Source organism: Gymnogyps californianus, chromosome 10, assembly GCF_018139145.2.
Source record: "Gymnogyps californianus isolate 813 chromosome 10, ASM1813914v2, whole genome shotgun sequence".
Taxonomy (NCBI): Eukaryota; Metazoa; Chordata; class Aves; order Accipitriformes; family Cathartidae; genus Gymnogyps; species Gymnogyps californianus.
In genome coordinates this window covers 10,789,535-10,807,065 of record NC_059480.1, presented here as the reverse complement: position 1 = coordinate 10,807,065, position 17,531 = coordinate 10,789,535, and the positions used below count along the sequence as shown (strand labels likewise).

Below are 17,531 nucleotides of genomic sequence, written 5' to 3'. Positions count from 1 at the left end.
TGAAAACAGAGCAAGAGAGTCTATGCCTATCACTTAACTTCCGTAACTTCTTCCTAACAGCAAATCCCAGTCTGGTAGGCATTATTTACACATGCAATTCTACCACAGGACAAAGCCACTTATTTAGCAACAAAAGTATGTCTTTAGATTAAGCCATTGCTGCAGTCTTTTGTGAAAAAGATCTTATTTCCACGCATCTCCTATTCCAAGGCTAGGCTAGGAAGCATGCATTCACTGAACAAGCAAATAATATCAAAGAGACACACTACAAGAATCTAGACCAACTTAATTTTTGAAAAAGAATTAGTTTTGAGACCATGGGAATCAAATCCACGTATTTATACATAGTTTATTTCCAAATTAACACAAGCACGGAGTCACCTGCACATGACAATTTAAACACTTTGCTACAAAATTTAATCTTGCTTAGTAAGTAGGCTATGTAGTCAGTTTACCAGTGCTAAACAACCTACCTGAATGCAAATTAAACCAAATTAAAGGATTGCATAAGTAAAAGTCAACTCGTTTTACACAGCCTTATACAGGAAAGTGCCATTGCTTCTTTAAATGGAAATGGGAAACTTGTTGGTAATTTTGTAACACATTGGGAAAAGAGCATGGAAAAGTAAAAGGTAAGTTTGACAAAACGAAAGGCTATAAAATGGTTCTCATCACATAATGCCATTCCTGTCAAACCTGGAGTTCTTCTTGGTTGATCAGTTGTTCTTAGCTCCTGAGGAACAGTTCTCATCAATAAACAGCATAATGAACAGTTCAACAGTAAATTTGACTGATAACCAGTGATGACTCAGTGATATTCCTAAGCATTAAACAAGTGAGAAATTAAAAAAGCAGATGAAATAGGGAAAGATATAAACAAAAGATCTCATGAAGTTAAGTTTATTAGAGCTATGCAAAATATTTGTATTCACACCAGACACTACCAGAGTTGAGACTGAGAAGGATACAAGGCAAAATAATCAAAATTTAAAACCACATTTGTCAAAATATGTTCTTATATTTTCAAATAGATGTAAATTTTTTTGTGGGTTTTGTTTTTTATTTCATTTTTTATTAAAAGCTCAGTATTCCTATTATGTTTACCTGTTTTGACCATGATCTGCTTTGAGATTTTGATTTCCCATGGATCCTTGAACCCAGGTGAAATGAAGCAACAACTAATTGTCATTGTAGATTCATTATACATTACAACTGTATAACATTTTCAATTGTCAGCTATGAATGCTTATGACGATGATCTGCATCTCTATTGCCAAACAGATCTGTTGCTGTGCTCTTGTTCTTGTGTGGGATAGTTCTCAGTTTGCAAAATCTTCTCTTTTTTTTAAGATGAAGAACTCTAAGAAGCATCTTAAGTTGCCAAAAAAAGAAAAAAGTCAACAGAACTGGCTCAGATCAACACTTATCAATATAGTTTATTTAGAAAAAGTTATGAAGAGAAACTTGGAAACAAACTTAAGGCTAGAACTAATTTAGAAAATAGAAAAAACTCAAGTAAGAATTATACATTTTATGGATTGCATCATCCACAGATCTGGAAAACGTTATCAGACACCTGAAAGTCAGTAACTATAAAACCTACCAAAACACAGGTCAAAAGGAGGCCTAGAGAAATGCCTAAGTCAGTTTTCAGAGATGCAGTGAGCTACAGAAATGTTAGACATCTTTGAGATCCTCTGAACTCCAGAATAGCAAGTCTCACTATTTCTGACAAACTGCGAAAAGAGCAATTCTGGACAGTCACAATATCAAACCTCAACACTTCTGAACACTAGAAATAACAGTGTTATTATAATAATAAAGAAAATAACATCCTCTACTCTTCTCCACTCCTAGCTTTCTACTCTCCCATTATTTGCATCCTTTGTCACTCTTAACTTTCTGAAAAAGAAGTTTGAGAAAAACTGTAATGGCCAGCTTCCAACCCCAAAGCATCATCTTTGTCAATCTGATAAATATTTGAGTTAGTTCAGAAACAACCTGAAAGATAAGCTTTTCCTTTAATAGTGAGTACAGGTAAAGCACCTCCATGCAAAAGGGATAGATGACTTAAGATACCACATGCCCAATTCTGGAAGAGGCACAGAGATTAAACATAAGATAACTTTTCACATGCCAGTTCTTCCATCAAAGAAATAATCCCAAGGATTGCTATACAAAGCCTACATCTCAATATCCTTACTTTACAGAACATGAAGATTAGAAGGATATTACATGTCTCTTGAAATTTCCTCATAACAAAAACATTAATGAGAAAGAAAAGAATTATCAGATGCCAGTAAACCCCTAAATCCTTTCCTAGCACAGAAATCAAACTTTTCAATAACCTCAATATTACTTTTAAATCCTTCATTGGTTATGGATTCTCAGGTGATCCTGATACAACATTCCACTAAGGCAAGTCCAAATTTATTGCATGTCTTTCTGACAGGACAGAATTCTGCCCCAATTACTGACCTCATATCTACTCAAAACTAAATTATGCAACTTGATCTACAAAGGGACACCATTTAATCAGACACTTCAAATATTACAACATGCCCTGAGCACACAGATGAGCATGTAAGAGCAATGCTCTGAGAGCTACAATTGTTATGGTTCATTTCAAGGCAGTTGGCAGTTACTAATTAAACATGTTGTGTTCTGGGACATGAATTTCTGGAGGTTACTACTTGTTTTCTATGGCCCCCATTATCATTTAAGTGCTGTGAAATTGTCCTAATTATCAAGATTGCATGTAACAATGTAGAGATTCTTTAGACCAGGCAGCAAGCTAAGCTTCCATAAAATTATGAAAAGGTTTTTGACATTATTTCTGGACCTTCTATACACTTTCTACCCCAAAGACATTTCTGCAGTAATGCAACTGAAAAACAACAGCACCCAGCCACTAAACTCATGTTTTTCCTCTACCAGATACAGTATGATATGCTTATGGTTTTACTTCAGACACAACATTCTTCCATTATTTTTTTAATAATAAAACAAACAGTAGTATTAAACATATCACCAAATAAAAACTATGTTCAGCTAACATGACAGTTTAGATTTTTCAGAAGAATGGTTTTAATGCACTGAAAACTTTGGTTTTAGACTTGTAGCAATGCCATGCAAGTGATCTCTCAGCTCACACTTAAAATTGCATTTGGAACAGAGCACTCTGCAGTTCTTCTGTCTTTTAACCTAGGGTTCCTTGCTGCAGTCCATCAGGCAGTAAGTCATAAAGCAATAAAACTAGTGTTTAACGTAAGTAATATTCAAATTCTCATTCTGGTCTAGGAAATGTTCTATCTGCTATATCATAGTATCTGACAAGGAGTATGTCAGTATTGCTCCCCCCCCCCTTTTTTTTTTAAATCTTTCTGAAAAGTGGGAAATTGTATATAAACTGTGATTTGGTAGTTCGTAAGTTTGGTGTCTGTACTTCACATATATTCTCCAATATGACTGACAGTTATAAAATATTATACAAGAAAATTACTGATTTGCAACTAGAACTCCAGAAATCAACTGCCAAAGAAGAGAAAGGCACTATTCTCACAGAGGTAGGGGTGGACGAACTGTGCTGGCAGAACTGAGCACACATGAGGGAGACTATCAGCAAGACTGCAGGACAGTGAAATTGCGTAAAATTTGCGGACTATTGGATGACAGCTTTATCATAAATTAGAGGAGCGACTACAACAAATGGACAGAAGGGACCAGGACAGAAACAGCAAGCAAACAGTGGAATGCTGTTTTGCTAATGAAGCCCTTGGTACTACAGTATATTAGTTTGGTTACTTTGCTGAAAATGCACGTCCCTTTTCCTTGTCCATCAATTTTTGTTATCTTCCTTCAAATACTTAGTAATACCTTCTGGGTACAGTATTTCAGTTTTTGATTTTGAAATGTGCTCAAAATAGAGGGTGTTAAGCAAAAAAGTAGACTGTAGCCTCAACACTTAATTGTAGCCCCAACACTCCATTTGGATACCAGCTAACGCTACACATACTTCATAATACATTTCAAACTACTTCAGATACCCCAAATCTCTTCTCCTAACTTTGAAATATTAAATGCACTTACCCTGGGGAGATCAAATGAATAGCCACCAGCTCCACCCAACAAGCATATTTACTGGGTATCTGCAGTCCAAGGACACTGCTGACTCTTCCTGGATTGTAATGGTTGTTAAGAACTTTCAAAGCAAACAAGACTCCTGCAAACAAGAAGAAATCAAATAAAGAGAGAAGTACTTGCGCCCAAATAATAACGAAATGCAAACAACTGAACTACTGAAATTGAAGTACCATGCAGTCTCACAGCACCATGAAGCATACTGTTGCATGCCAGAACAACAGTTCTAAGCTGTTTTTTCAGTGATACTTTTGTGACTTAAAAAAAAGATTAAAAACTACATATTTGTATAACAGCCAATTCTAAGCTGCTTTTTAATATGCATTCACTGTAGCTATTCATGTATTCAAAACAATACAAACATTTTAAAATGGGAGTTTAATTGAAATAATTGACAAAATTATTGAACTCAAAAAAATGTTCCATGAGTTGAGAAAAGCCATTACTGAAAAAAGACAAACAGATACATGTGAAGCTCAACAGAAGGCTCAAATTCTGAATTAATGGAAAAATCATCTTACATATACTCCAGAATCACTTGTTTCTGAAAAAAAAGTAGATAAATGACCTTTAATCACAATAAATAATCATTCATTTCTAATTGACTGCAACTGTTTTATCATGCAAGCAACAGCCGATATGACAGAATGAATTCACATAATATATCGCAACTTTCAAAATGTTTTTGAAAAAGTTCCTCTCAAGAGAAAGCTCACACAGTTGTCTGAAAAAAAAAATCTGAAAAATCGACAAGTAAAAGATTTGACATGGAAAAGATAGCAGAGTTGAACATCAATACAGATATACTAAATAAAAACATGAAAAAGGTTTCCCTCCCCTTCTAACACCATAGAAAACAAGAGATAGCAAAATTCCTTAATCTATCCAGTGATGTAAATATTGTTATTCTAGGATCAAAACAGGAACATGTGTATGCACATGCACACACACTCATGCTATTTGGTGCTGATAAAACTGGACTTGTTCAGAAACTATAAATTTACTGAAGGGGGAAAATATTTGATAGCAGCAGCGTAGTTTAGGAGTTATCTCCATCCAATTCACCCTTGGCTCACCAGAACCCTGTCTGTACAGCTTCCATTTTTTTTTTTTGTCTTAAGGCTGAAGTGTCCATTGAAACTGCCTGACCTGGTGTCTTGTCAGGTTCCATGCAGGGGGACAAGGGGCAGGTCTGTTTCATCCATTTAAAATAAAATAAAAATATCCAGGCATCCTAAAACTCTTAAAACCTGTTGAAGTGAATAGGTCATAAATATGCATGCAGATTGGCTCTTAAAGAAATAGTTATCAAGAAAATATTCATATTTTCTGCAACAGCTGTTCCATATACATGCCACTTGCCCCAACTGAAGAGAAATTACCTATGCTGAAGGTCGTTGAGAATGTTGAAGGTTTAGAAAGATCAACTATGGATACTAACTCTGTCAGAGCTACTTTAATCCGCTGCCTAAATAATGGCCAAATGCACGTAGGCTGCAGTCCCACATTTCCAAGCTCTGAATACTACTCGATGCTAGATCTGAACTATCTTGCAGAACACGTAAATTAAAACCCAGTTAGGACAAAAGCTTGACTTTTTGTCCTCTGCACAAATGGCTTAGTAGATTAGAGGCTTAGTCCCACTCTCTTTTTAGTTCACTAAAACATCCAAAATATATGCTCCAGCTGATATTGTAGTATGGCTGACACGAGTCTCTTCAAAGGAATGAAAAGGGGACCCCATCTGGCCCATCACCAACGCTTGCCCTGCCTGCCAGCACCACTGCTCTTCAGTAACTTGATCCCTTTTGCTGTAAAGCATGGGAAGCCATAAATCTGCATCACCTGGATAATTATATCACTAACTTCCCTTCTGTTGGTTTGAGGAAAGGGACATACAAGTTGCTATCTGGCTAAGTGATAAGTTGGAGACTAATCTGGTGAAAAAACCTTACAGTGAAATCTCAACACTACCCAATTAAATGGTAGTATTATATTCCCAGTTATATAAGTATAAAGAAGTTTCATCATAAATTCTTGAAATATTCACCTTTCTCATTCGTAGTAAGAACTGGGTTGACACTAAGCTGTTTTAAGGCATGGACTGATAGGAACATATAGGAAAAACTTCACATGGATGGTGCATTATGTAAGTGAATACCCAAAACGGACGCTTCTTCACAACTTCTCTGTCTCAACTTCTCATCCTACTGTCTAGGGTGACACAAGAAAAGAGGCTGAAAAAGCAGCTTGATGGCAGCACCTCCCAGTTGTTCATAGAGAATAGCATTACAGAGCACACTTCCCCCACAAATCACCCAGCAATAGTTGGCGTACCATATAAGAGCTAACCCCAGAAAGTCCAGCTGAGACTGGACTGAGTGCACATATTTCAGTCATTTTACCACAAATAATATTCAGTAGGGTTCTGCAGGCACTGTTAGGGAACAGCAAGAGTGAGATGCTCCGCAAAGGAAGGACATCCAAAGAGAACAGCGAGGCAGGCAGGCGGCAACCTCCCCAGTAGGGGCCCAGTCCCATAGTTCTTGGGCAAAGTGTGCAGGGCAGGCTGGTGATGGTAAGTGGGGTTGGCCGGGAGCCCAGATCACCAGGCACATCCCCCTGACAAAGCAGGGCCAAAGAAAGTCAGGAAGTCAAGTCAGGGCCCAGGTCAGAGGAGCACACGGCCAGGCACAGATGCAATGTAGCTCAGACAGGGACGACACAGAGGGCTTGAGCTTAAAAAGCAGCTGCTGAGCAACGGGGTAAAAGGCCCCCAGTGAGGCTTCTCTCAGCCATCTCTCACACCTCTTTTCCCACTAGTCTGAGGTGGATCACAGCTACCCCATATCAGAGCTGTTCTTAAGCACAGACGCTCAAACCCCTCAGCGGAAAAGGGTGGCTGTAGGGGCCCTGAGTGCACCATAAAGGCCAATATTAGAACTGGGCACGTCTCATTACCAAAGGGTGGGTGACCAGAGAATATTTGAAGCTCCAAATGAGCGGCTATCAGGATGTTCCAACTAGTATCAATTCAAATACCACAAGGAACCCTCAGAGGTGTTGAAGCATCTTTCTCAGAGGTTGAAAAGGAGGGCTTCCCTTCTAATGCTAGGTTCCAATGACAGTAAGGAAAAACCCTACGTATCTAGAAGAGCAGTGCTACTTCTCCACCCGACTGCAGATTTTTTTTAAAGAGAAGGAGTTCATGGACTTGAAACTTTGATCTCCTAAATGAGAAGACAAGACCATTACTGGAAGATGACCAAAATCAGGTTCTTAGATGTTTCTAGCAGAAGCAAATCTAGGGGAGTCTCTCTAAAGACAGGCATGAATAATTTGTAATTTGAAGATGAAAATTTTAAAGTGATACACTTTTCTAGAACCCACCTAACGAGCATTATTGACATGAGAAAACGAAAATCTTCATACTTCAAACAGTCAGTGACATGAAATAGAAAACATAATTCTACTAGGATGATCGTATTTTTCATGTTCTCAGGTAAAGACACTACTGGTCACAAGAACATGAACTGAACCACATAATGTTCACACCCAGAGTACATGCTTTAAATTAAAAAAAAGGATAACTTTACTGACATAACCACATACATGCATATGGATGTACACCTATCCATTTTCCACATTCAACAAATATTGTTATATAGTATCTATAAATACTAATTTTACATATGTAAATTGGACTATGTGCCTTACCTGAAAAACCTACAGCACAATTCATTTCATACGAAGGATCATCCAGAATTTTCACAAGCATGAATTCCAGCACCATATAAACAACTCCAATCAGCACTGAAAATACTGCAATTATGTATGCAAACCATATGCTCTTAAGCTTTTTTTCCAGCATCATCCCCTTCCAAAGCATGGAAATCATGTTATAATATAAATGCCAGTCATCTGCATGGTGGACAGGAGAAAGCAGTAAACGTTGCCAGTTCTTTCTGTAGAAGCCTTCATTTACACTGATACACACCTCAGGCAGTGGCCTCACAGGATTCAGAAAGAGAAAAATATTCAGTGCAAGTACCCCAAAGGTAACAGAAGGAATGTTCTGGAGCCCAACTTGAGAAATTTGATAAAGCAGCAAAAGCAGTCCAGCATTGACTCTTCCCTGCCTTCGTTGCATTATTACTTCTTATTCAAAGAAATGCGAAGATTATTCCAATTTCTAGTCTTTTTTCAAATTCAAAACCATACAAGTTTTGGAAATTCTGAAAGAAAAAAGATAACTGCATTATTATACATATACAGGGGTGTTTTCAAGCTCGTCACTGCTTTTTGTTTTTTTAAACACAGCAAATTCATCAAGCTAATTAGCTGAGACCTCTTTTTTAAGTCAGAACAAAAATTCAAATGAGAAAAAAAAAAATCACACTTTTTAAACTGGTATAAGACACAAATAAAAGGGATTTATACAGATAATCCAGACAAGCATTGTGAGAAAAAGGTGTCTGCAACCTCTCTTTCATGTCCCTGGACAGGCTTTACTTAATCTATAAAATTCCTGGGTGTTCTAGACATGTTCTCATTAATATCCTGATTCACTCAGAATTATTAAAATTTCAGGAAGAAGATCAGTTAAAAACTCTTCTCTAGAGTCTTGGTTTTCAGGCTTCCTATCTTTGCTACATATATAATTTTTTTCCATGACCATTTTTCCAACTTCTACAAATATTCAATACAAGCTAAGAATGAAAATTAAATGTTACAATTTCAAAAAGTCACAGACACACAGCTAAGTACTCCGAAACGTAAGCTTTGAAAATTGTTATTGTTTTCCTAGTGACTAGAATTCAAAGTGCAGTTCAAAAGCATGCGATGGAGAAAAAAAAAACTGTAGGATGAAATCCTATACAAGAACAGCACATAAAATTTCGAGACAGTTATAGCAAAATATTAATCTCTGCCCTATTTATGCCAGATAAAATGGAGGATTAAAAAGGGCTGTAAAAGGTCTAGATCTACCTAGAAATAGGGTTACTATGACAGAAACTGAGAAAGGGCATCGAGCTAAACTGTGCAAGCCTGTGAAGAGAGGAGGGAGGAAGCTGCATTGGAGAATACAGCACAAGGTGATGTGGAGTTTCTAGAGTGGAACCACCTGTGGAAGACAGGAAGAGACACTGAATTTCAAGGAGCTTGTGAGGGCTACCTCAGCTTGGCCAGTACTATAGTTAGTTCTCAAAACTCTCCAAGGTGGCACAACAATAGCATGGCCACTCTTCTCCACCTCTAGGATGCCAGTTCTTTGCTGAACTCTTGAAGATACGCAATACATTATCTGACACATAAGTATCAACTATGCAGAGCCAGCAAAATACACTTACTCTTCAAAACTTTGCCATCAGGTTTCAAATGAAACTTCCTGAAGTATCTAGATATATACAAAATTCTCATCTCAACATCCCATTCACCTCCTTTTCCATTATACTATAAAACAGTTACAATAAAACTGTTGCAGTTTCTAATTCTCACAATTTAACTACAGAGACCACAGCTGTAGTCCCTACAAAGTTCAAATGAGCTAAGACCTCCTAAAGTGTAAATTGATTGTTGCAGATGATAATTAACATTGTCAGCCTTTGACTTTAAATGTCAACATTACCAAAAAAGTACTTAGATAATCAAAAGTTTAATCATTGTCATTCTCTTTTTCCACACTACATGCTCTGATACCAGGTATATCAACATCCCCAAACTGTTCTTACATGCATCTGCCCAAACCTCTGACTTTTCTCATACCACTGACACGGCTACATTTTTTCCACCACAAAACAGTTGACATAAAAACTGTTAGAATTTAAAAGTCAACATCATTTAAACGCAAGTTATGTGGAAACCCCAAAATCTTGCCATACCACGTTGTTCAAATTGCCAAATACTACAGTCTTACTTTTCAAAGTTTCCACCCCCTCGTTTGATACCTTTAATTTCCAATTTAAATATTTTTAACACACATGCACCTAGGAAAAGAAACCCTCATACAGCACATATGTGTACAATAATCACGTAACATGACTGGGAATGGTTTACACCATGATTACAGTAGTGCTATGTATTATAAATCATTCCCATTATTGGGAGCAATCAAAAATGTCAGCCAAGACACATTATGTGTTTGATTATAAAGGAAAAAGATATAAGAAAGAAAACAGTAGTTATTTGAGAGCCTTCTGGAATGCAACTCACTTAAAATATATAGAGCTTTCAACTGTTTGAACATTCTTCCTCAGCCTCTACTCTGTTTATTAAAATTCTAATGAGGCTTGAAACAATGAAGCACTTATTCCTTTTTCTTTTTTGAAAACATGCCACCACTTCAAAATGTACAAATTTCCAGAACAGACTTGAAATAGACATTTGTCTTGCATCTAGCCTGCCACGTGTCTGCATTTTTGTCACCTACTCAAGATAAATGTCTGAACTAAACATTCTCGGAATTTGTTTGTTTGTTTTGTACTAACCAAGTGCAAAGCATTTAAACTTTTATTTTTACTGTGACAACCCCCCTTGCTCACTTGGCAACCATTAAATATAATGACTTCATATTACTGAAAAATCATGTAATAAAGTAAATATTTTACTAAATACCAGTTAAAATGAAATGTTATACTGTCTTCTCCTATAGCTGTAATTTGAAGTTAGAGGAAAAGAATCTCCCTGTACCCTTGTTCCCCCAAGAACGGACAGAACTACCCTGAAATTTTGATTTATGTTTATGTGACGCAAAATCCAGCCCATTGCCCTTCTCCTTAAAAAAAAAAACCAAAACACAAAAACCCCACACTGTGACGTAAGCCTAGATTTTTATGAATAGACGGAGACGTATAACATCTCATTCCCACCTAGGGTGAATGCAGCCGTGATCTACAGATTTTGCCACAGATTTTGCCGTTATCTGTACGGCACATCCTGATCTTCACATCTGTCACCAACCTTCTCCCTAGAATTGCTTTGTTCTTCTCGTTGCTTTGCACAAATGATTTGTAACAGAGGCACTTTAGCATTGTATAATTCTTCACTGACAGAAAAAAATCACAGGGTTAATCTTTCAGTTCCAATCAGGAATATGATTTTGAAGTTAATTTCTCCATTGCCCCCACTGACTTCACTGTGGTTCACATTGTGGAGTAGCCTGAGTGTGCATGAACTAGTCTCTGTTCAGATGAAACTAAACCAGGCGATGTGTTCCAGGAAAGAACCCACTGCACTTCAGAAAAAATTGGGCATTCAGCCTACATGTCCAGATTAGAGCTAGACCAATGTAAAAAACACTTGAAACATGTAAAGGGTGAATATCAGATCCTGAGCATAAACCATTTCACACTACAGATAAGTCTCAACAGGTCCACACTACTTGTCTATGAAGATACAGTCTCAGGGTACAAAGACTTATCCAAGTACAGACTGAAACAGAAACAGAGTTTTTAGGGCAAAAGAAGAGTCCTACAAAGGAAGTAGAAGCAAACTGCTAAATACTTTTACTATTGCCCTCAGACTTGGGAGGGGGGAGAAAGGCATAACAGAAAAAAAAAAACAATGCAAGAAAAAACTCAAAAATTTGGCACACAATGAATCATCCTGTTTATATTTAATATGTACACAAGGAGAAGGTCAACCACAAGCTGTCAGTTACAATAAGCTTTGAAATGTATAGTCAATTACATAGTTCATAACAAAAGACACAGTTCTGACATAATTACAGAAGTAATTACTGTATAAAGAATGACTTCTGGATTAATCACATGTGCCTTTAAAGGGCATAATGTGCTTTCATTCACAAAGGAACACTGAACTTTAAACTGAAAACACACAACATTTCAGAATTTGGTATGAGAAGTCATACATCTATAATACAAATGTTTTAAAATAATTTAAGTCAGTAACTACCTTGCTGAAAGGAAACAATACAAAGTTAAATATCAACGTAAAATGACTGCATAAAAGGCTATGTCACAAAGTCTTTTTTTTAATATGCCACATTTTACTTTAAATGTCCTTCAAAGTTTTCTGTGAGAATAAGGAAGTTCCTCTGCCTCTTATGTCTGCTTCAGCATGAAAACTGAAAATGTTTTCTAGTTCTTTAATCCTCCTAAGTACTACTAAAAGTCCTTAATAAAATAAGCTTTTAAGCTAACAACTTCAACTTAAAACTGAAAATTGTGTTCTGAAGGGTGCGACAATTACTATTCACAATAAAATATATACATGTTAAACAATACATGCCAAGAATACTTTTGGACACCTTATCCCAAAACAAATGAGACAGCTTTCAGATGAAAGAACAGAAGGGACTAGGTCAAATCTCATACTCTGCCTCACATCTTAAGTATGAACATCTGAGACACTAAGCATTTAGGCTTTTAATTGCCTCATTAGTTTGACTACTGCTATTTAATCTAAAAAGAAAAATACTTAAAGGCTGCAACCTGTCGATCCTTCAGTTAAAATAGAGTTATTCAAATTGTTTCATTATAATCATTAACTTGCAATATCACTGGAAGCCCTGCCAATTTTGGACTCATGTTTTCATTCACAAAAGAGAAATCGATTTACTTTATATATTTATCATATATTTAAACTTAATTAGAATCAATATACAAATCTAAACATCAGAACGAGCATCCACTGGACTTTTCTTTAAGGCTTATCATTATAAAGACCAGTTATATTCTCTGTCATCATTTGAGACTACTAACATTATCTCTAAAATGTGCTTAAGGTAACTATATTTTATCTATCTGCCTTCATTTCCTACATGGCATCCACTTTAATTCAAAGTCTTCAAATTATTCGATAGGCTACAATGACACTGAAGTCATAGCAAGCGACACTTCCTTATGCCACACAAGGGCACAGCATGTAGAACCAACAAGCTTTCTTAGGCCACTCTCAGGGAGATATAAACTTGAAAGTTTTAATTCTAGCAGAGGTCAGTCTGATTGTCCAAACAGTCCTTTGGTTCCAAGGAGCTACTCCACCACCATATACAGCTAAAATCAGCCGCACATTTGCTCTGTCAGAACTTCCTTCAGAGCCAACAAAGTTGACTAAGCATGGACTGGAAGACTTATTCTGGAAATTACATTATGCATTTCAGACACCAGCTTGACCCTCAAGCTGATACGACGTATTGCAAGCAATTTACACATTCGGCATCATACAGCAGCCAGAATCTGAACAAAACCAGTGATCCCAGGTTGCAAGAAGAAAAATAAATGATAGAAGTTAAAAAAAATGCCAAAAAAATCCTGTAGTAGCAATATGAGAAATATTATTTGATGAAACAAAGTCTTCAAAACCTCTTCAGTTCATGAAAAATCAGAACAACAGTTACTGAAAACTTCTTTATATTGTGATCCAGGAAATTATTGAAAATATATTCATTATGTGACTAACTGTCATGGTTTAACCCCAGTCAGCAGCCAAGCACCACGCAGCTGCTCCCTCACCTCCCCCCCCACTCCCAGTGGGATGGCGAGGAGAATCGGGAAAGAAGGTAGAACTCATGGGTTGAAATAAGAACAGTTTAATAACTAAAGTAAAATATAATATTATATTTCATTATTATTATTGTTAGTAATAATAGTAATGAAAAGGAATATAACAAAAAAAAAAAAGGGGGGCAAAGGGAAAAAAACCCCAACAAACAGTGATGCACAATGCAATTGCTCACCACCTGCTGACTGATGCCAGAGCCACGATCCGCGCCTCCTGGCCAACTCCCCCCTGTTTATATACTGGGCATGATGTTCCATGATATAGAATATCCCTTTGGCTAGTTCGGGTCAGCTGCCCCGGCTCTGCTCCCTCCCAGCTTCTTGCACACCTGCTTGCTGGCAGAGCATGGGAAACTGAAAAGTCCTTGACTTAGGATAAACGCTACTTAGCAACAACTAAAACATCAGCGTGTTATCAACATTATTCTCACTCTAAATCCAAAACCCAGCACTGTACCAGCTACTAAGAAGAGAGTTAACTCTATCCCAGCCAAAACCAGCACACTAATCTACCACTAAACTCATTCCTTCCTGATCTTTCAGTTTCTCTAAGTTTTCCTTCATTGAAAAAAAAAAATCTGTTCAGGATCTATATAGGAGCCACAACAGCAATGTGTTACCACTGTTTTTTTGGTTAGAAAACCTAAAAGCAACACAAAGATAGTTTTCTCTACCTCTGAATTTATATGTCGCATATAATCAAGCAGAGCATTTTTGACCAAGCTAGAAAGAAAAAGGAATATATCAACAGATAATTTATTTCTTTGAAGCATCAGGTGTTGCTGAACCTCTGTGGTCAGTTAATCAGAATTACTTTATCATACATTTTGAGGGGAGATAATGGACATATTAAGTCCCTTCCCAGTTTTGTGGAAGGAAAGGGACATGGAAAGGTTTGATAAATATTCTTACTACCCCCATCTCATAACAGACGGTAATTAGTAACTACCTCTCAAAACGCTAGGATGCATCTACACGTAATTCAAGTTAGAGAAGTAAAATAATCATAAATATTTATAGTTATATCACTGTACTGGTGAAGGTGAGGGGATGTCACAGTTTAAAAAAATAAAAGTAATATCAGAACAACAGTGGACTTCAGATTAGGCCACAGTTAGAGTTTTAACTCCACAGATGTTTAACTACTTTAATTAGGGTCACTGGTTCAGGTTTTTTTTTTTTACTTGATTGCAATACTTACACTTGTATAGTCCTAAAACTGGGTAATTAAACCAGAAGAGCATCCTCCTTTATTTATCACAAGAATTTTGTAATATAATTAAAATGAAACAACCAATGCTTCCCTGCCTCCACTTCAGAAGTGTGAAGCACAAAGGCTCTTACAAGTTTAGCATTCCTTAGATTGTGTTGCTTCAAGGGAAAATTTGTCTGCAGCTTATAGGAGAAAGGAAGGACAGGAAGCTTACTTTCTAATGAAATCCATTTTAAATAATATTGGTTAAATATACAAACAACTCAGAAATATACACTTCCTAGTATTAGTGTTAACTCTTGTCAAGACCTCAAATCTCTTTGAATTAACAAAACGCAGCGCAATGATGTTCTTCCTGGAGCTCTCAGGACATTAAACCAACTCAGGTATCATTAAATACATTTTATAAACACCTGAATTATTTAAACTCAGTATTTACACAAACATAAGTTTACCAAATATAGCTAAGGTACATTTGTCACTGCTTCTCCTTTGATACAGATGCAAGTTATGTTCAGGTTTGGGTTTTTGGTTTGTTTTTTTTTTACCATTTTATCCTTTTAACAAGGAAAGAAAGGGATATAGTTCTGGTCAGGTTGTTTTGTTTTTTTTTTTTTTTTTAAATCAGTTGATTATTTATATAATCTGTAAAAAATACTGCTGTAGGAAAATGGACTAAATAAAAAGAATGCTGAAGCCACCTAACTATAAGGAGGAGCGCATAATTAAGGCGTCACTGCATTTAAAATGAATTTGCTGCAGTTTACTGATAAGACAGGCATATCTGGGGTTTGGACCTTGGGAACCAGCACTGTCACATCCCTACCGTTTTTCACGCGACACTCTACTCTTTCAGGCACTGCTTCCTACTACCGTCTCAAAAGCATTCGCACGAGCCAAGTCCGACAGAAACCGGGGTGGGGATGAAATGCTAAGAGTTGTTAAAGTGTGAAACATTAGGTAATTTTGCGATTTCTGAAACTCACTTCATTGCCATAAACTTCCCTCCGCCACTCTGCTTCCAGCGGGGGGGACGAGCTAAGCTCGGCGGAGGGCAACTGACCAGAAGCCAGCTCCAGAGAGCTAACGGCTGCAGGGGAAGCCTTCCCCAGCCCAGACGCCTCTGAAGTACTTTCGTTTCAGCGTACCGGACAGCCGCCGGCACAGGCGGGCGGCGGCTCGCCGCACACTACACCCAGGCCCGGGCTGCGCCCCTCGCGCCCGCCTCGCCTCACGGCCGGCTCCCGCCCTCCGCCGGGGAGGAGCGGGCGCCGCGGCCCTCACGCCGCCCGCCAGCCGCCGCGGCCGCCCGAGCCCGCCGCCGCCCGCCCCGCCCTGCCGGCCGCCGCGCCGGCCCGAGCCCTGCCGGCCGCCGCGGCCCCCGAGCCCTGCCGGCCGCCGCGGCCGCCCGAGCCCTGCCGCCGCCGCGGCCGCCCGCCGCCGCCGCCCGGCCCGAGCCCTGCCGGCCGCCGCGGCCGGCCCGCCGGCCGCGGCCGGCCCGAGCCCTGCCGGCCGCCGCGGCCGGCCCGGCCAGGGCGGGCTGAGGGAGCAGGGGGGCCACACCCGCCGGGAGGAGGCGGGAGGAGGCGGCAGGGCGCCGCGGAGCTGGCTGCCGCCTCCCCGTCCCCGCGCGGCGGCGGGCGAGGGCACTCAACCGCTCCGGCAGCGGCGCGCGCCCCCTCCCCTCCTCAGCACTCACGTTCTCCGGCGCGCGCAGCGGCGGCAGCGGCAGCCCCGGCCCTCGCGCCGCACCACGTGACCCGGCCACCACTCAGCGGCGAGGGAGGCGGTTCCCAGACATGCCCTCGGTGCTCGCCACGGCCGCGCATGCGCCGGGAGGGGGCCGGCCCCGCCGCGGGCGCTGTCTGTCGGAGAGGCGGGAAGGTTGGGCGGCGGGCGCTGTCCGTCGGAGAGGCGGGAAGGTTGGGCGGCGGGAAGGCGGCGGCCGTGCCCTCGGCAGCGCCGTGAGGCGGGCGCGGGGGCGCTGGCGCGGCCGCTAGAATTGGCGCAGAGGAGCCGGGCGCGGGGAGTAGCGCGGCCCGGGGGCGGCAGGCCGAGACGAGGCCCGTTGCTAGTGGTGCAGCACCCTGCTCCGCCATGGCTGCCGCGTCGTTCATAAGAGTTCTGCCCCGGAGCTGAGGCAATCACCGAGGAGTAGGTGCCTGCTTCTTATTAGCTTTATCTGCGCTGCAGGCAGGGGGGGCGGTGCTGAGGCAAATACAAATTAGCGAAGATAAGGGGGCGTTTAAGAGCGGGCGAGGAGCACGCCGGCTTCTAAGCAGAACTGCTCAGCGAGTACGTTCGGGTGAAATACCGGCTCCAGGTGATAAAAGGTGCCCAGCTTCTCAGATAGAAGGCTTTGGATTGTGTTTATTCTAATAACGTCCGTGAAAATATCGGTTACTGGTACTACTTACCATTAAAATGTATAATTAGGTTCCCTTTGAAAATGTCTTAATGCACATGCAAAACAGCAACTAGTTCTGTGAGTTTAATAGTTCAACCGCTTTAATTTTTTTCAAGCATTAAAGGCGATCAGGTGAACACATTAGTTTCACTTGTGTAGAGTACTAGTCACTGGTGTTAAGTATTATTCCCCAAATTTGATAGATATCTAGACTGTGAGCTTTGTTATTAATATTCAGTAGGGAATA

The 17,531-nt window shown here is 39.7% G+C and overlaps 1 protein-coding gene across 2 annotated transcripts in view; it reads right to left on the bottom strand.

Annotated features, from left to right (window-relative positions):
* The window catches only part of RHBDD1 (rhomboid domain containing 1), a 56,042-nt gene extending 39,335 nt beyond the window's left edge, over window positions 1-16,707 (bottom strand). For both annotated transcript variants that reach the window (XM_050902777.1, XM_050902778.1), the window contains exons 1-3: window positions 16,577-16,707; window positions 7,858-8,375; window positions 4,090-4,222 (exon numbers count right to left, since the gene is read on the bottom strand). In XM_050902777.1, coding sequence (XP_050758734.1) covers window positions 4,090-4,222; window positions 7,858-8,290 — 566 coding nt within the window. In that variant the 5' untranslated portion in view covers window positions 8,291-8,375; window positions 16,577-16,707. The remainder of the gene's footprint in view (window positions 1-4,089; window positions 4,223-7,857; window positions 8,376-16,576) is intronic.
* Between the last annotated feature and the right edge of the window lie 824 nt (window positions 16,708-17,531).